A 20,714-nucleotide genomic window follows, 5' to 3' on the forward strand; every position below is an offset into this window, starting at 1 on the left:
CTCCCAACAGGGTGACCTCTCCTTTCCTGTTTCTAACCTCAACCCATACTACCTCAGCAGACGAGTCCTCAAACGTCCTTTCTGCTACTGTAATACTGTCCTTGACTAACAATGCCACACCTCCCCCTCTTATCCCATTTCCTCTGTTCTTATTGAAACATCTAAGTCCTGGAACCTGCAACAAACATTCCTGTCCCTGCTCTATCCATATCTCCGAAATGGCCACAACATCGAAGTGCCAGGTGCCAATCCACGCTGCAAATTTACCCACCTTATTCCAGATCTCCTCGTGTTGAAGTAGACACACTTCAAACCTCCTTCCTGCTTGAAGGTGCATTCTTGCAACCTTGAAACCATATTTCTGACCTCACTACCCTCAACCTCCTGGACACTGGAACTCCAGTTTAGGTTTCCATCCCCTTGCTGGATTAGTTTAAACCCTCCCGAATTGCATTAGCAACATCCCCCCCAGGATATTGGTTCCCCTCTGATTCAAGTGTAGACCATCCTGTTTGTAGAGGTCCCACCTATCCCCAAATGAGCCCCAATTATTCAGGTATCCGAAACCCTTCCACCTTCACCATCCCTGTAGCCATGTGTTCACCTCCTTTCTCTCTCTCCTCCTCGCCTTGCTCGCATGTGGCACAGCAACAAACCAGAGGTAATAACTCTGTTTGTTCTAGCAATAAGCTTCCACTCTAGCTCCCTGAATTTCTGCCTTAAATCCCCATCTCTTTTCCTATCTATGCTTACCAAAATCCAAATCAGAACCTAGGACAGTTTCTTGAAACAGTATGTAGGTATCTGGATTAGAGTGGTGCTGGAAAAGCACAGCAGTTCAGGCAGCATCCGAAGAGCAGGAAAATCAATGTTTCGGGCAAAAGCCCTTCATCAGGAATACAGGCAGAATGCCTGAAGGGTGGAGAAATAAATGAGAGTGCACCTCTCATTTATCTCTCCACCCTTCAGGCACTCTGCCTGTATTCCTGATGAAGGGCTTTTGCCTGAAACATTGATTTTCCTGCTCTTCGGGTGCTGCCTGAACTGCTGTGCTTTTCCAGCACCACTCTACTCCAGAATCTGGTTTCAAACATCTGCAGTCATTGTTTTTACCAGTCTGTAGATATCAACTGACATTTTCTAAATTCATGGCGAGGGATAGGAGCATATGGTATGGGAATGTATTTCATTGAGGAGGGTGAATTACAATGCTATGAGGCAGGAACTGAGTCACCTAAATTGGGAACAGATGTTATCAGAAAAATGCACGATATAACTGTGGTGGTTGTTTGGGGAGCACTTGCTGATAGTGCTGGAAATGTTTGTCCCACTGAGGCAAGAAAGGGATGGTAGGGTGAAGGAACCTTGGGTGACAAGGGAAGAAGGAAGCTTACGTAAGATTGTGGAAGCAAGGATCAGACAGGGCTCTGGTGGGTACAAGGTAGCCAGGAAGGAACTGAAGAATGGACTTAGGAGTGCTAGAAGAGGGCATGAAAAAGCTTTAGCAGGTAGGATTAAGGAAAACCCTAAGACATGCTACACTTATGTGAAGAACAAGAGGAAGGTCAGGGTGAGGGTAAGGCCAATCAGGGATAATGGAGGGAACTTGTGCCTGGAGTCAGAGCAAGTAGGGGAGGTGCTTAATGAATACTTTGCTTCAGTATTCACAACTGAGAGTGACTTTGTCGCTTGTGAGGACAGAGTGAAATAAGTTGAAATGCTTGAACAGGTTGATTTTAAGAAGGAGGATGTGCTGAAAATTTTGAAAACCATGAAAATAGTAAGTCCCCTGGACCAGAAGGGATATACCCAAGGTTACAGGACGTGATGATCTTTGCGTCCTCACTGTCCACTAGAGCGGTAACAGATGATTGGAGGGTGACACATGTTATTCCTTTGTTGAAGAAGGGGAATAGGGATAGTCCTGGGAATTTCATAGCAGTCAGTCTACGTCTGTGGTGGGCAAATTATTGGAGAGGATTCTGAGGGACGGGATTTATGATTCCTTGGAAGACCATCGCTTGATTAGAGATAGTCAGCATGGCTTTGTGAGGGGCAGGTCATGCCTCACAAGTCTTATTGAATTATTTGAGGATGTGACAAAACACATTGATGAAGATTGAGCAATGGATGTGGCATACATGGATTTTAGCAAGGCCTTTGATAAGGTACCCCATGGTAGGCTCATTCATGAAGTAAGGAGGCATGGGATACAGGGAAATCTGGCAGTCTGGATACAGAACTAGCTGGCCCTTAGAAGGCAGCAGCTGATAGTAGATGGAAAGTATTCACTGGAGCTCAGTGACCAGTGCTGTTCTACAGCGATCTGTTCTGGGACCTCTTCTCTTTGTGACTTTTATAAATGACTTGGATGAAGAAGTGCAAGGGTGAGTCAGTAAGTTTGCTGATGACACGAAGATTGGTAGAATGGTTGCAACAGGACATTGACAGGATGCAGAACTGGACTAATAAGTGGCAGATGGAGTTCAACCTGAAAAAGTGTGAAGTCATTCATTTTGGAAAGTCAAATATGAATGCAGAATACAGGGTTAAAGGCAGGATTCTTGGCAGTATCAAGAATTAGAGTGATCTTGGAATCCACGTCCATAGATCCTCAAAGTTGCCACGAAGTTCATAGGGTTATTGAGAAGGTGTATGGTGTGTTGGTTTTCATGAGCAGGGGGATTGAGTTTAAGAGCAAGGAGGTTATACTCTCTAGAGTCCTGGTTAGACCATACTTGGAATACTGTGTTCAGTTCTGGATGTCTCATTATAGGAAGGATGTGAAAGCTTTAGAGATGGTGCAGAGGAGATTTACTAAGATGCTGCTTGGACTGGAGGGCATGTCTGATGAAAAAAGATTGAGGGAGCCAAAGCTTTTCTCATTGGAGTGAAGAAAGGTGAGTGGCGACTTAGTAGAGGTGTACAACATGATGAGAGGCATAGCTAGTGCAAATAGTCAGACTTTTCCCTAGGGCAAAATTGGCTATCACAAGGGGACATAATTTTAAGGTGTTTAGAGGAAGGTTTAGGAGAGATGTCAAAGGTCAATTCTTTACACAGAGTAGTGGGTGCATGGAATGCACTGTCAGCGGTGTTAGTAGAGTCAGATATATTAGGGACATTTAAGCAACTCTTGGATAGGCAAATGGATGATAGTAAAATGAACAGTATTTAAATTAGTTTGCTCTTAGAGTAGGATAAAAGTTCGGTACCACATCAAGGGCTGAAGGACCTGTACTGTGCTGCACTGTTTTATGTTCTATGTTTAGGAAACTGAAAGCAGACAAGACACTTGCAGAACATAAAAGAAGCAGGAAAGAAATTAAATAATGAATGAGAAGTGCTAAAAAGAGTCATGAAATGTTCTTAGCACGTAAGATTAAGGAGAATGCCAAGGCATTTTATATGTGTGTCATATGTATATTATAATACAACTGCAACATTTAAAAGGTATCTGGATGGGTATATATGAATAGGAAGCGTTTGGAGAGATATGGACCGGATGCTGACAAATGGAACTAGACTAGGTTGGGATATCTGGTCAGCATGGATGAGTTGGATCGAAGTGTCTGTTTTTGTGCTGTACATCTCCATGGCTCTATGACTCTATGTGGGTCTTTGCCAAATGTCTTCTATTGATGTACTGTACATCAACAGGCAACCTTTATTTGAACTGGAGACCTGTGACCAACAATGTTCAACAGGGGTCGATGCTGGGTCCATTTTGGTTTGTTATTTATGTAAATGATTTAGATGAGAAAATAGAAAGCCTGGTCACTACGTTTGCGGACAACACCAAGATTGATGGTATAATGGACACTGAAGATTTTCTAAGTTTACAAAGAGATCCTTCTCAAAAAAGGGGACATGAGATAACTTTGGCAAAGAGAGGTAAGGACCATCCAAAGAGTTTTTACACATACATTAAGGACAAAGGAGTAACTAGGGAGAGAATAGGTCCCTCAAAGATCAACAAGGCAGCCTTTGTGTGAAGCTGCAGAAAATGGGGGAGATACTAAACAAGTATTTTGCATCAGTATTTACTGTGGAAAAGGACATGGAAGATATAGAATGTAGGGAAGTAGTGGACACATCTTGAAAAATGTCCATATTACAGAGGAGGAAATGCTGGATGTCTTGAAATATATAAAAGTGGATAAATCCCCTGGACCTGATCAGGTATATCCTAGAACTCTGTGGGAAGCTAGGGAAGTGATTGCTGGACCTCTTACTGAGATATTTGTATCAGCAATAGTCACAGGTGAGGTGTCAGAAGATTGAAGCCACTGTTAAGAAAGGTGGTAGGGAGAAGCCAGGGAAGTATAGATCAGTGAGCCTGATGTCAGTGATAGGAAAGTTATTGGAGGGAATCCTGAGGGACAGGATGTACATGTATTTGGAAAGGCAAGCACTGATTAGGGATAGTCAACATGGCTTTGTGCATGGGAAATCATGTCTCACAAACTTGATTGAGTTTTTTTAAGAAATAACAAAGAGGATTGATGAAGGCAGAGCAATAGATGTGATCTATATGGACTTCAGTAAGCCGTTCGACAAGGTTCCCCATGGGAGACTGATTAACAAGGTTAGATCGCATTGAATATAGGGAGAACTAGCCATTTGGATGCATAACTGGCTCAAAGGTAGAAGACAGAGGGTAGTGGTGGAGGGTTGTTTTTCAGATTGGACGCCTGTGACCAGTGGAGTGCCACAAGGATTGGTGTTGGGTCCACTACTGCTTGTCGTTTATGTAAATGATTTGGATATGAGCACAAGAGGTGCAGTTAGTAAGTTTGCAGATGACACCAAAATTGGAGGTGTAGTGGACAATGAAGAAGGTTACCTCAGATTACAACGGGATCTTGATCAGATGGGACAATAGGCTGAGGAGTGTCAGATGGAGTTTAATTCAGACAAATGCGAGGAGCCGCATTTTGGGAAAGCAAATCTTAGCAGGACTTATACACTTAATGGGAAGGACCTAGGGAGTGTTGCTGAACTAAGAGACCTTGGAGTGCAGCTTCATAGCTCCTTGAAAGTGGAGTTGCATAGAACATAGAACATAGAAAAATACAGCACAGTACAGGCCCTTTGGCCCTCGATGTTGTGCCGATCCAAGCCCACTTAACCTACACTAGTCCACTATCCTCCATATGCCTATCCAATGCCTGTTTAAATGCCCATAAAGAGGGAGAGTCCACCACTGCTCCTGGCAGGACATTCCATGAACTCACGACTCGCTGAGTAAAGAATCTACCCCTAACATCAGTCCTATACCTATTTCCCCTTAATTTAAAGCTATGCCCCCTCGTAATAGCTGACTCCATACGTGGAAAAAGGTTCTCATTGTCAACCCTATCTAAACCCCTAATCATCTTGTACACCTCTATCAAGTCACCCCTAAACCTTCTTTTCTCCAATGAAAACAGCCCCAAGTGCCTCAGCCTTTCCTCATACGATCTTCCTACCATACCAGGCAATATCCTGGTAAACCTCCTCTGCACCCGTTCCAGTGCTTCCACATCCTTCCTATAGTATGGCGACCAAACCTGCACACAATACTCCAGATGCGGCTGCACCAGAATCTTATACAACTGCAACATGACCTCAGGACTCCGGAACTCAATTCCTCTACCAATAAAAGCCAGTACGCCATATGCCTTCTTCACAGCACTATTTACCTGGGTGGCAACTTTCAGAGATCTGTGTACATGGACACCAAGATCCCTCTGCTCATCCACACTACCAGTATCCGACCATTAGCCCAGTACCCCATCTTCTTGTTACTCTTACCAAAGTGAATCACTTCACACTTACCTACATTGAACTCCATTTGCCACCTTTCTGCCCAGCTCTGCAGCTTATCTATATCCCGTTGTAACCTGCCACATCCTTTCTCACTGTCAACAACTCCACCGACTTTCGTATCATCTGCAAACTTGCTCACCCAACCTTCTAGCCCCTCCTCCAGGTCATTTATAAAAATGACAAACAGCAATGGTCCCAAAACAGATCCTTGCGGAACACCGCAAGCAACTGCACTCCAAGATGAACCTTTACCATCAACTACCACCCTCTGTCTTCTTCCAGCCAGCCAATTCCTAATCCAAACCTCGAACGCACCCTCAATGCCACACTCTGTATTTTTTGCAGTAGCCTACCATGGGGAACCTTATCAAACGCCTTACTGAAATCCATATACACCACATCTACAGCTTTATCCTTGTCCACCTCCTTAATCACCTTATCAAAGAATTCAATAAGGTTTGTGAGGCATGACCTGCCCTTCACAAAACCATGCTGACTATCCTTGATCACATTATTCCTATCCAGATGTTCATAAATCCTATCCCTTACAATTCTCTCTAAGACTTTGTCCACAACAGAAGTGAGACTCACTGGCCTATAGTTACTAGGGTTATCCCTACTCCCCTTCTTGAACAAGGGAACCACATTTGCTATCCTCCAGTCATCTGGCACTATTCCTGTAGACAACGAGGACATAAAAATCAAGGCCAATGGCTCTGCAATCTCCTCCCTTGCTTCCCAGAGAATCCTAGGATAAATGCCATCAGGCCCAGGGGACTTATCTATTTTCACCCTTTCCAGAATTTCAAACACCTCTTCCCTACATACCTCAAAGTCATCCATTCTAATTAATTGTGACTCAATATTCACATCGGCAACAATGTCATGCTCCTGAGTGAATACTGATGAAAAGTATTCATTCAGTGTTTCCCCAATCTCTTCAGCCTCCATGCACAACTTCCCACTACTATCCTTGACTGGACCTATTCCTACCCTAGTCATTCTTTTATTCCTGACACACCTATAGAAAGCCTTTGGGTTTTCCCTAATCCTACCAACCAACGACTTTTCATGTCCCCTCCTTGCTGCTCTTAGCTCTCTCTTTAGATCCTTCCTGGCTACCTTATAACTCTCAATTGCCCCAATTGAACCTTCACGCCTCATCTTTACATAGGCTGCCTTCTGCCCTTTAACAAGGCATTCCAATTCCTTATTAAACCACGGCTCCCTCACACGACCCTTTCCTCCCTGCCTGACAGGTACATACTTATCAATAACACTCAATAGTTGCTCCTTGTATAAGCTCCACATATCGATTGTGCCCTTCCCTTGAAGCCTTCTTTTCCAAGCCACGCAGACTAAGTCATGCCTCACTGCATCAAAATTTCCCTGCCCCCAGCTGTAACTCTTGCCCTGCAGTGCACACTTATCCCTCTCCATCACTAGAATAAAAGTCACCGAATTGTGGTCACTGTCCCCAAAGTGCTCACCTACCTCCAATCCTAACACCTGGCCTGGTTCGTTACCCAGAACCAAATCCAGTATGGCCTCACCTCTTGTTGGCCTGTCTACATATTGTGTCAGGAAACCCTCCTGCACACATTTGACAAACACCGACCCATCTAATGTACTCGAGCTATAGCTTTCCCAGTCAATATCTGGAAAGTTAAAGTCCCCCATAACAACCACCCTATTACTTTCACTCTTCTCCTGAATCATCCTCGCAATCCTTTCTTCTACGTCTCTAGGACTATTAGGAGGCCTGTAGAAAACTCCTAACAGGGTGACCTCACCTTTCCTATTTCTAATCTTAGCCCAAACTACCTCAGATGGCGAGTCTTCATCCATAGTCCTTTCCACGCTGTAATACTATCCTTGACAAGCAATGCCACACCTCCCTTTCTTTTATCCCTACCTCTGACCCTACTAAAACATTTAAACCCTGGAACCTGCAACAACCAATCCTGTCCCTGTTCTACCCATGTCTCCGTAGTGGCCACAACATCGAAATCACAGGTACCAATCCATGCTGCAAGTTCACCTACCTTATTTCATATACTTCCCGCATTGAAGTATACACACTTCAAGCCATCTTCCTGTTTACAGGCACCCTCCTTCGAGATTGATGCCATGTTCCTAACCTCCCTACACTCAAAGTCCTGCACCCTAAAGCTACAGTCTAGGTTCCCATGTCCCTGCAGAGTTAGTTTAAACCCCACAATAGAGCACTAGCAAACCTCCCCCCAAGGATACTGGTGCCCCTCAGGTTCAGGTGTAGACCATCCTGTTTATAGAGGTCCCACCTTCCCCAGAAAGAACCCCAGTTATCCAGATACCGGAATCCCTCCCTCCTGCACCATCCCTGTAGCCATGCATTTAACTGTTCTCTCTTCCTATTCCTCAACTCTCTATCACGTGGCATGGGTAACAAACCAGAGATAACAATTCTGTTTGCTCTGGCTCTGAGCTTCCAACCTAGCTCCCTGAAAGCCTGCCTAACATCCTCATCCCTCTTCCTACCTATGTCGTTGGTGCCAATGTGGACCACGACCTCAGGCTGCTCCCCCTCCCCCTTAAGGACCCGGAAAACACGATCAGAGACGTCACGTACCCTTGCACCTGGGAGGCAACATACCAAGCGTGAGTCTCTCTCGCCCCCACAACACTGCCTATCTGTGCCCTGAACTATCAAGTCCCCAATAACTATTGCTCTGCTCTTCTCCATCCTTCCCTTCTGAGCAACGGGGACAGGCTCCGTTCCAGAGGCCTGAACCCCATTGCTTACTCCTGGTAAGTCGTTCCCCCACCTCCCCCCCCCACAACAAGTATCCAGAACGGTATACTTGTTCTTGAGGGGAATAGCCGCCGGGGGTCCCTGCACTGGCTGCTTCCTCCCAGTCCCCCTGTCACCCATCTGCCTGCAATCTTTGGAGTTACTACTTCCCTAAAGCTCCAATCTATGACCCCCTCTGCCTCCCGAATGATCCTAAGTTCATCCAACTTTAGCTCCAGTTCCCTAACACGGTCTTGGAGGAGCTGGAGATGGGTGCACTTCCTGCAAGTGTAATCAGCAGGGACGACCATGGCATCCCTCACCTCAAACATGTTGCAAGAGGAACATTGCTCTGCCTTCACTGCCATCCCTCTAAAAGTAACCTTTAAAAAAAACTAGGTCTAAAGAATAGAACAAGCAAAATGCAGCACTTACCTGCTTACCACAACGGGTCTTATTATTAGGTTAGAGGAGGAGGGCGGGTGGGAGGCACTACCCCTGTAGTGCCTCGGGTTCCTCCCCTGTGCGCCTTTATAGGAAAAAAAACCTACCCAGGTAAGCTTGCGCTACACCAGCTTCCGGGCCCGCTCCGCGCTTTATTTTTAAAAAACTTTTACATTTAAACCGTTAAACAAACGTAACCGCATCTACAAACAGACACTGCCAAACAGCCCTTACCTGCTCCGCCAAGAGAGTGAGAGGATAGATAGATTGCAGGTAGATAGGATAGTGAAGAAGGCGTTTGGTCAGAATTTTGGTCAGAGTACAGAAATTGGAAGGTAATGTTGCGGACGTACAGGACATTGGTTAGACCACTGTTGGAATATTCAGATCAGAAGGATATTGTAAAATTTGAAAGAGTTCAGAAAAGGTTTATAAGATGTTGCCAGGGTTGGAGGATTTGAGCTATCAGGAGAGGTTGAATGGATTAGGGCATGGATAGGATAAATAGACAAGCCTTTTCCTTGGGGTAGGGGAATCCAGAACTAGAGGGTATAGGTTTAGGGTGAGAGGGGAAAGATATAAAAGAGACCTAAGGGGCAACTTTTTCACGCAGAGGGTGGTACGTGTATGGAATGAGCTGCCACAGGAAGTGGTGGAGGCTAGTACAATTGCAACATTTAAAAGGCACCTGGATGGGTATACGAATAGGAAAGGTTTGGAGGGATATGGGCCGGGTGCTGGCAGGTGGGTTAGGATATCTGGTTGGCATGGACAAGTTGGACTGACGGGTCTGTTTCCGTGCTGTATATCTCTATGACTCTAATTGGGTCGATGGGCGAAAGAGTGGCATGTGGAGTTTAATTTGGATAAATGCAAAGTATTGCATTTTGGTAAAACAGGCAAAGACAAGACTTATCCAATTAAAAGTAGGGCCTTGGGCAGTATTGTTGAACAGAGATCTAGGAGCTCAGGCACATTATTCTTTGCATCACATATAGATAGGGTGGTTAAGAAGGTGTTTAGTATGCTTGCCTTCATTGCTCAGATCTTGACTAAACCATTTGGGACATTATATTGAAGCTGTAAAGGATGCTGATGAGGCCTCTTCAGAGAGCTGTGTCCAGTTCTGGCCTTCCTGTTATCAGAAGAATATTATTAAGCTGGGTGGGTGGGGGGGGGGGGGAAGACGAGATTTACCAGGATGTTGCTGGGAATGGAGTGCTTGAGTTATAAGGACAGGCTGAATAGGCTGGGATGTTTTCCACTGGGGAGGGGGGGGGGGGTGGGGGGTGGGGGGTGGGACATGTGGTGTTATCGCTGTATTACTACTCCAGAAACCTAGGTAATATATTGGGAACATCTCACAGCAGGAATTTGAATTCAATAAAAATCTGAAATTAACAGTGTAATGTTGACCATAAATCCATTGATAATTGTTGGAAAAATCTACCTGGTACATTAATGTGCTTTAAGGAAGGAAATTCTGTCCTTACCTGGTCTGACCTACATGTGAATCTAGACCCATAGCAATGTGGGTGACTCTTAACTGCTCTCTGGGTAATTATAGGTGAGCAATAAATGTTGGCCTAGTCAGCAATGCCCACATCCTGCTTCGCTGGTAATTGGAATTTCACCAAGTTCCTCTTTCTCTTCCATTTCCTGATTTACAGTTATTATTAGGCTGCTTTTTGAATCCTTTATAGTGAAGACAGAGCAAGATATTTCTTCATTTCATCCACTATTTCCTTATTATTTTCTACTAGTCCTCCATCCTCTCTGGAGGATCAATTCTCACTTTACTTTTCCTTCTTTTAAGATGCCTGTTTAAAAAAACTTGCTGACTGTACACTATTCTTTACACAACAATAACTGGCCCAGAGAGTCTGGAATTTCTTTTGATCTGTTGACAGACAATACATGAGTCATGTAGTGGTCAAATTACCTGGGAATTCATTGTCTTCCTTGGTGGTGTTGTTATTCTTCTTCTTGCTGTTGGTAGTAATTAGTTTGATTTTTCCTGAAACAACAAGAAATAAGTATAACCATCAGAGCCTTCAGCTCAAGTTTGTATGCTTGTTATCCATGTCAGCCTTACATCAATGGCAGCACTGTCACCTCTAAATCAAAAATTGAGTGGTCCAACTTCAGTTGTCTAGATTGACTATTGGAATGCAAGAAATGCAATAGAAAATGTGCACAAAGCAAGAAGTTGCAAACAACAAGCAAAAACATTTTTGTATTGTACATTGATTGAGGGTTCAGGATATCAGGAAGGCCTCCACCGTACCTTTCAGATAATGACGGTGGGAGCTATTACATCCACTTGAGAGTGCAGACAGGGCTATGGATTAGCATCTCATTCAACAAATGGAACCTCAGGCGAAGCAAGGCTCCACAATATTGCTGAAGAATGTCAGACTAGTGTAATGCTAAGGTTTCTAGAATAGCGCTTCAATCCACAGCCTTCTGATTCAGAAGCAAGACTGGTGGCAATTGAAAAATGCTGTCAACTTCTATGAAGCATTTGGGATGTTTTCCAACAAAGTTAGACAACAGCTAAGCATAAATTATTGGTGATTCTACAGTCAGATAAAAAGCCAGAGTTTGCAATTAGAAATATAGGAGCATGGGTAGATCATGTAGCCCTTTAAGTTTGTTCCCCCATTCTACATTATGGTTGATTATATTTTTATAAAACTATTTGTGTCCACAGGACACCTGTTAATGAAGTAGTTTTGAAATGTCATTGTTATAGTGTAGGGATAGACATATAGTTTAGTGAGCAGAGGTAAGTCAATCACCAAGGCAGTGTGCCTTCTGGGAGCTGAAGTTAAGGTCATAGTTAGGAGACTGGGTGCTTGGCTAAAGACAAATGTCAGGTATCTGGACTTGCTTTACATACTATTATTTAGATAGTGAAAAGAGAGGGATCTTAAACTGATTTTATCTTATTTAAATTATTTTTCTAAAATGGATGCGTGCAGATTTTAAAATAGCTACTATTGAATATGGAATGAACAGTTAACTAAATCCAATGTCCAGCAATTACCAGGATAAAACAAACTCATCACCCCATGGAATATAAGCATATGAATTTGAAGCAAGATCAGGTCATTGTGTCCCTTGAATCTGCTCTGCCAGTTAAAATCATCATGTTTGATCTGACTTTAACTTCAACACCATATTCTTGCCAATAATGTGACACTCTTTGCAACACACCTTGCTTTATTTGAACATTTTACCTAAGCCAACATGGAGGTCTTGTGGACAAGATGTCTACCTCAAAAATGACAATCAAAATCCATTATGCTGCAACTGTTCAGTTTTCCTTTATATTCATGGGGTGTGGGTATTACTGGTGAGGTCAGCATTTATTGCCCAGACAGTAATTAAGAGTCAATCATATTACTATCTGTTGCAAACACAATGGTTTCTGATAAGGAAGCATCAAAACCACTGTGTTGAATGAGTGTCTCACTTTAATACCCACTCACATGATTGAAACTACTAATTTGCTTGAAAATACAGCTTTGCTTTTTGTTTATCAATCCACTTTTAGCATCTGAAGACCAAACAGTTCCAGGCTCTAGCACTACATCTGATCTCAATGTATCCCCAAAAACCTGATTCCAGAAAGAAACCTGTGATCTGCCTGTGAAGTAAACCAAGTAAGCAAGACAACTGAAAGGACCTCAACTGCATACTGACTTACAGAGTTTTTAATTCTCATAAGCTACTTATATTTTTGGTTTAAGTCATTTTTAAATTTTTAATTTCTTTCCTTTCTCTTTTGTTTCTTTGTTAAATGCATATGTATGTGAATGTACATAATGTCATAGAGATGTACAGCATGGAAACAGACCCTTTGGTCCAACTCGTCTATGCCTACCAGACATCCTAATCCAATCTCGTCCCACCTGCCAGCACTCAGCTCATATCCCTCCAAACCCTTCCTAACCATATACCCATCCAGATGCCTTTTAAATGTTGCAAATGTACTAGCCTCCACCACTTTCTCTGACAGCCCATTCCATACAAGCAACACCCTCTGCATGAAAAAGTTGCCCCTTAGGTCTCTTTTATATATTTCCCCCTCACCCTATAGCTATGCCCTCTAGTTCTGAACTTCCCAAACCCAAGGAAAAGATCTTGTCTTATTTACTCTACCCATGTCCCTCATGATTTTCCTCTGAGTTTTGAATGCATTATTAAAACTTACTTTATTTTATCCCTATAGAATTTGATGTAAGTCATTTTAAATTGGACTTCACAAATTGGGTTCAGTGAAACAAATCCTTGCCTATTTTTTAAACAGTAAAGAAGAAAATTAAAAATCAATCTCTGTTATGTACAGGAGAGGTAGATAGTAAAATATAATTATAGTCATCTGTCCATCTTCTCTGAACAAAATAGGTACAAATGATACACAGGTGGTTTGTCCTATGAGAATATAATGATCAGTATTGTTAAGATTAAAGAACCAGAGATGAGCTTCCCACCCATTGCCTGATCCCTTCTATAGTGAGAGTAGTGACATTAATATCAATGTTATAACCTGTGTTTTGTCAGGAAGGATAAGCAAATCATTGGCTTCACTGACTGCCCAGAGATTCAGATACAAAAGTTATAGCTTTAAATTAAGGGGTGGTAGGTATAGGACAGATGTTAGGGGTAGATTCTTCACACAGCGGGTTGTGAGTTCATGGAATGCCCTGCCCGTATCAGTGGTGAACTCTCCTTCTTTATGTTCATTTAAGCGGGCATTGGATAGGCATTTGGGCTAGTATAGGTTAGGTAGGACTCGGTCGGCGCAACATCGAGGGCCGAAGGGCCTGTACTGCGCTGTATCCTTCTATGTTCTATGTTCTATAAAACGTGTGTTTATTAACAACCAGAAAATATTTGGTGGAGAATGCAAATGTTTGAAGATGGATGAATATGTAACTTTGGATTTAGTACTTGCTCCTCGTTTAGATGTGGTAATGTTTAATGACAATGTATTGGCTGGATTTAATAGGCTGCCAAAATCACTGGTTACCTGGCTAAAAGGTCTGAGGGGAGGCTGTACACACGAAAAACAGTTTCCCAATTCTTCACTCCTCATTACAAATTTATTGCTATCTAGGAAATAACCTGACACGTTTACCTGTGAAATCTTCATGTCTTTCCAACTTGTTGTTGTTGTTGCTGCTGCTGTTATCCCAAGTACTGAATTTCACTGCAATGAAATCAGATCGATTATTTTCTTATTTATTTCCATAACATTAATCAAAAGTTTAACAACATATCAAAGTAGAAGTTTAAAGTCATAGCTGATCAGGAAACTATTTGACAACAGAACCTAATTCAGCACTGGCTCTTCAACTACAGCAAGCTACTAGTTTTCTTTGCTCACTAGAATTTAGGGAATATTTAGGGGCAGCCAGCAGGGCTAACTGTCTTTCGATCAGTTAGCACGAAAATGCTAGATATCTAACAAGGACCTCTTTTTTTTCAAGTTAGGTATTTTATTCAAAATAATTAAACACTTCACAGCCCATATCAAATTACAAATATGATGAGATTGCCTACAGTGTGGAAACAGGCCCTTCGGCCCAACAAGTCCACAACAAACCTCCGCAGTGTAACTCACCCAGACCCATTTCCCTCTGACTAATGCAGTTAACACTACGGGCAATTTAGCATAACCAATTCACTTGACCTGCACATCTTTGGACTGTGGGAGGAAACCAGAACACCCAGAGGAAACCCATGCAGACATGGGGAGAATGTGCAAATTCCACACAGACAGTCGCCCGAGGCTGGAATCAAACCTGGGACACTGGTACTGTGAGGCAGCAGTGCTAACCACTGAGCCACCGTGCCATCTCACGATCATCACAGATATCACATATTTCTCAGAAATTCTCCCCAGATATTAATGACATGATGTGTCATCAAGTCTCACTTTTGCTAATCTGTCATTAAAATTCCCTCTCAAGAACCATATCATCATGGACTGTGAAAGCTTCTCGCCCGTATTTAAGCAGATTCAACTCCAGCTTGGCACTGACAGCTAGCTTGGGTTTTTCCTTGAGCTTCAATTTTATTCAGTTGCATCAAACAAATATGTTTGAAGGCTATTCAACCACCAACCTCAGCCATACTGAACTTTAATGGCACATGGCTTCCTCTGAGCTCTCACATTTCTTCTGATTTTTCCAAAGCTCTGACCGAAACATTTATCTGCACAATAACTCGTAGAACTTTGGTCTAAGTTGTAAAAGCAAGGAGATATTCAATTTGTCTTGATTTCCCACTAAATGTCCTGTGTAATTCAGTAGTCTTCCCAGCATACAGCTAAAAACAATACTGCCTAACACAGTCTACTTTCTCTCTCTTTCTCTCTCTCTCTCTCTCTCTGAATAGCTCCTTGCTTTTTAGTGAACCCTGAAGTATAATGAATGATCTATTGAAACCTTTCCACAAATCTGGCCCCTATTGCAAAGCAAAATTGAATGCAGCTGAAGGAATAATTAAATGTAGCAAACACTTAGAACTCTCTAGTCCTTACCTATTATCATTTTCACATAATGCTTGCTCACAGTACAAACTGAATACAATTTAAGAAGGATTCATCAAGCAATTTAAATATTTTAGGGGCAGCCAGCAGGGCTGTCACCTTTCGCCACTTTTTAAGTTGGGGATTGAACCATTGACAGAGGCCATTTGTATGGATCCTAATATATCAGTTCCAGCAGTGGAGTTAAAATTACATAAGAGTTCACTGTGTGCAGGCGATGTCCTAATTTTTTTTGTCAAATCCAGCAGTTTCAGTTCCTCGTGTGTTTGGCGCCTTTTCAGGGTACAAGATTAATTTTGCAAAATCAGAGGCTATGCTTATAGTGGTCTTATGAAAGTGCAAGGTCTTTAGGGCGAATATCGATTCCCATTTAAGTGGTCACAGGGTTGTTTTGTGTATTTGGGCATATTCATTACTCCAGTTCTGGATCAGCTGTTCAAAGCCAATTTTGTTCAATTATTTGACAAAATCAAACAAGACTTTCAAAGATGGGAGGCACTTCTGGTCCCGTGGTTGGGTCGGATAGCGTTTATTAAGATGAATATTCTCCCCTGTTTGCTATACCCTATACGGATGCTCCCCCTGATTTTCAATAAGCAAACACTCAGGAGACTGAATGGCTGGCTCAGCTCCTTTACTTGGCATCGTAAGCGGCACCTCATTAAATTAGCTAAACTGCAACTGCCTCACAGATTGGGGGGAAATGAACCTTCTGGACATTAAAAGCTACCAACTAAGCTCGCATTTATCTTACATGAGTGATTGGGCTTGTGGGGACACTCTTTCAATATGGTTAGATATCGAAGCCTCCCAGGCAAGGTTTCCCCTTAATAGCTTGCAGTTTTTGGACAAAATGAGGACAGGGAATATTGCCATAACCCAATAGTTTTCAATACTGTTAAAGCATGGAGGGCAATTCAGCAGAGGGAAAATATTGGCAAAATATCTTCTTTTACACCTATTGTGAGTATGTGGGGTCTTCAACCAGGGATGAAAAATTCAGGATTCAAATATTAGGCAGCTAGAGGTGTGTCTTTCATGGGCAATTTATTTGAGGGAGACACAATGATGTCCTTCAATCACAGAAATATGAGCTATCTAACAGTGACCTCTTTTGTTTTTTTCAAGTTAGGTATTTTATTCAAAAACAGACTACACTTTGCAGTAGGACTCGTGCTTTATAGTTGAAGATTCTCCATAGGGTCCACTTGGCTCCAGACTGATTGTCAAAATTTAAACCAGAGTATCTTCAACATGTCCCGAGTGCAATGTTTGTACAGGCACTCTTACCCATTGTCTCTGGTCTTGTGGTAGGCTTCAAACATACTGGAGTGCTGTGGCAGGTGCAATGGAGAGGAATTTGGGTGTAAGGGTGGAGAAGGACCTGATCTCTCTTCTTCTCACAACCACACCTGCTTCAAGCCCACCCCCCTCCCATTTATCTCTTTACCCCGGAGGATCCCAGCCTCATTCTTGATGAAGGGTTCCACGAGGTGGCAATACAAGTAGATAAGGTGGTCAAGAAAGCATACAGCATGGCTGTGTTCATCAGTTGGGGTACAGAGTATGACAATTGACAAGTCATGTTGTACCTGTAAAGAAACTTAGTTATGCTACATTTGGAATATTGTGTACAGTTCTGATTGTCACATGACAAGAATGATGTGGAGGCTTTGGAGAGGATGTAGAGATGGTTCACCAGGATGTTGCCTGGTTTGGAGGGTTTTAGCTGTGAGGAGAGATTGGACAACCTTGGTGTGGTTTCACCAGAACATTGAAGGCTGAGGGGCAACCTTATCAAAATTTACAAAATTACAGAGGTATGGATGGAGTGAACAGTCTGAGTCTTTTACCAAGGTAGAAATATCAATTGTAGAGGTTTAAGGTAAAATGGAGAAAGCTGAAAGGAGAAGTGAGAGGCAAGTTTTTTTTTGCAAATGTTTGGAATGCGTTGCAGAGGAGTTGTGGAGGTGGATACAAAAGCAATGTTTAAGAGGTATCTTGACAAATATATGAATAGACACGGAATAGAGGGATCTGGACTGGCTTTTCGTTTCCAAAGGCATCATGTGTTGGTGCAGTCTTGGTGTGCTGAGGGGCTTATTCCTGTGCTATATTGTTCTTTGTTCATTTACCCACTTCTAAATCAGGAATTCAGGTTCTGACCTTTTTAAACATATTTAATCAGGAATTCAGATACAGTCAGTTTTGATAAAACACAATAGTTCCGTTCTGGGGCAATCTTGCGATATTGCACAATAGCGCGCCATTTAAACCAATGGGGCCAGAATCGCATTATAGCCAACACGGATAAGGAAAATTTGAATTATATAAATAATGGTCTAATTTCTTCAATTGCATTAAAGCCAATTCACGTTGGAGAAACATGTATTATAGCAGAACTGACTGTATTGAATTCCTTTCAAATCTCCTGAATCTGCAGTTGTACAGGGCTCTGATGAGACTGCATCTGGAGTATTGTGTTCAGTTTTGGTCTCCAAATTTGAGGAAGGACATTCTGGCTATTGAGGGAGTACAGCGTAAGTTCACAAGGTCAACTCCCGGAATGGCAGGACTATCATATGTTGAAAGATTGGAGCAAATGGGCTTGTACACTCGAGTTTAGAAGGGTGAGAGGAGATTTGATTGAGACGTACAAGATTATTAAATGATTGGACACTCTGGAGGCAGGAAGCATGTTTCCGCTGATGGGTGAGTCCAGAACCAGATAAAACAAGGGGTAAGCCACTTAGTACAGAGTTGAGGAGAAACTTCACCCAGAGAGTGGTGGATATATGGAAAGCTCTGCTTAGAAGGCAGTGGAGGCCAAGCCTCTGGATACTTTCAAGAAAGAGATGGATAGAGCTCTTAAAAATAGTGGAATCAAGGGTTATGGGGATAAGGCAGGAGCAGGATACTGATTGTGGATGATCAGCCATGATCATAATGAATGGTGGTGCAGGCTTGAAGGGCCGAATGCTGAAAATGTGTTGCTGGTTAAAGCACAGCAGGTTAGGCAGCATCCAAGGAATAGGAAATTTGACGTTTCGGGCATAAGCCCTTCATCAGGAATGAGGAGAGTGTGCCAAGCAGGCTAAGATAAAAGGTAGGGAGGAGGGACTTGGGGGAGGGGCGATGGAGATGTGATAGGTGGAAGGAGGTCAAGGTGAGGGTGATAGGCCAGAGTGGGGTGGGGGCGGAGAGGTCAGGAAAAGGATTGCAGGTTAGGAGGGCGGTGCTGAGTTGAGGGAACCGACTGAGACAAGGTGGGGGGAGGGGAAATGAGGAAACTGGAGAAATCTGAGTTCATTCCTTGTGGTTGGAGGGTTCCCAGGCAGAAGATGAGGCGCTCCTCCTCCAGCCGTCGTGTTGTTATGTTCTGCCGGTGGAGGAGTCCAAGGACCTGCATGTCCTTGGTGGAGTGGGAGGGAGAGTTAAAGTGTTGAGCCACGGGGTAGTTGGGTTGGTTGGTCCAGGCGTCCCAGAGGTGTTCTCTGAAGCGTTCCGCAAGTAAGCGGCCCGTCTCCCCAATATAGAGGAGGCCACATCGGGTGCAGCGGATGCAATAGATGATGTGTGTGGAGGTACAGGTGAACTTGTGGCGGATATGGAAGGATCCCTTGGGGCCTTGGAGGGAAGTGAGGGAGGAGGTGTGGACGCAAGTTTTACATTTCTTGCGGTTGCAGGGGAAGGTGCCGGGAGTGGAGGTTGGGTTGGTGGGGGGTGTGGACCTGACAAGGGAGTCACGAAGGGAGTGGTCTTTTCGGAATGCTGATAGGGGAAGGGATGGAAATATATCCCTGGTGGTGGGGTCCGTTTGGAGGTGGCGGAAATGACGGCGGATGATACGTTGTATACGGAGGTTGGTGGGGTGGTAGGTGAGAACCAGTGGGGTTCTGTCTTGGTGGCGGTTGGAGGAGCGGGGCTCAAGGGCGGAGGAGCGGGAAGTGGAGGAGATGCGGTGGAGGGCATCGTCGATCACGTCTGGGGGGAATCTGCGGTCCTTGAAGAAGGAGGCCATCTGGGCTGTGCGGTGTTGGAACTGGTCCTCCTGGGAGCAGATGCGGCGGAGACGAAGGAATTGGGAATATGGGATGGAGCTTTTACAGGGGGCAGGGTGGGAGGAGGTGTAGTCCAGGTAGCTGTGGGAGTCAGTCGGTTTATAGTAGATGTCTGTGTCGAGTCGGTCGCCCGAGATAGAAATGGAAAGGTCTAGGAAGGGGAGGGAGGAGTCTGAGACAGTCCAGGTGAATTTGAGGTCGGGATGGAAGGTGTTAGTAAAGTTGATGAACTGTTCAACCTCCTCGTGGGAGCATGAGGCAGCGCCGATACAGTCATCGATGTAGCGGAGGAAAAGGTGGGGGGTGGTGCCAGTGTAGTTGCGGAAGATGGACTGTTCCACATATCCTACGAAGAGGCAGGCATAGCTGGGGCCCATGCGGGTGCCCATGGCAACTCCTTTAGTTTGGAGGAAGTGGGAGGATTGAAAAGAGGAATTATTCAGGGTGAGGACCAGTTCAGTCAGTCGAAGGAGGGTGTCAGTGGAAGGGTACTGGTTGGTGCGGCGGGAAAGGAAGAAGCGGAGGGCTTTGAGTCCTTCGTGATGGGGGATGGAGGTGTACAGGGACTGGATGTCCATTGTGAAAATAAGGCGTTGGGGACTGGGGAAGCGAAAATCCTGGAGGAGGTGGAGGGCGTGGGTGGTGTCCCAAACGTAGGTGGGGAGTTCTTGGACTAAAGAGGACAGAACCGTGTCGAGGTATGTGGAGATGAGTTCAGTGGGGCAGGAGCAGGCTGAGACAATGGGTCGGCCGGGGCAGTCAGGTTTGTGGATGTTGGGCAGGAGGTAGAAACGGGGGGTGCGGGGTTGTGGGATTATGAGGTTGGAGGCGGTGAATGGGAGATCCCCTGAGGTGATGAGGTTATGGATGGTCTGGGAGATGATGGTTTGGTGGTGGGAGGTGGGGTCGTGGTCAAGGGGGCGATAAGAGGAGGTGTCCGCGAGCTGGCGTTTGGCCTCAGCGGTATAAAGGTCGGTGCGCCAAACTACTACTGCGCCTCCCTTGTCTGCCGGTTTGATGGTGAGGTTGGGATTGGAGCGGAGGGTGTGGAGGGCTGCACGTT

General features: G+C 44.1%; 1 protein-coding gene across 1 annotated transcript in view; it reads right to left on the reverse strand.

Moving 5' to 3' along the window:
• LOC132830416 (integrin alpha-E-like) overlaps positions 1-20,714 on the reverse strand; it is a 396,956-nt gene that overhangs the window by 297,064 nt on the left and 79,178 nt on the right. Inside the window, exons 7-8 of the mRNA XM_060848093.1 lie at positions 14,175-14,246; positions 10,971-11,045 (exon numbers count right to left, since the gene is read on the reverse strand). Coding sequence (XP_060704076.1) covers positions 10,971-11,045; positions 14,175-14,246 — 147 coding nt within the window. The remainder of the gene's footprint in view (positions 1-10,970; positions 11,046-14,174; positions 14,247-20,714) is intronic.

The sequence above is a fragment of the Hemiscyllium ocellatum genome, chromosome 31 (genome assembly GCF_020745735.1).
Source record: "Hemiscyllium ocellatum isolate sHemOce1 chromosome 31, sHemOce1.pat.X.cur, whole genome shotgun sequence".
NCBI classification, from domain to species: Eukaryota; Metazoa; Chordata; class Chondrichthyes; order Orectolobiformes; family Hemiscylliidae; genus Hemiscyllium; species Hemiscyllium ocellatum.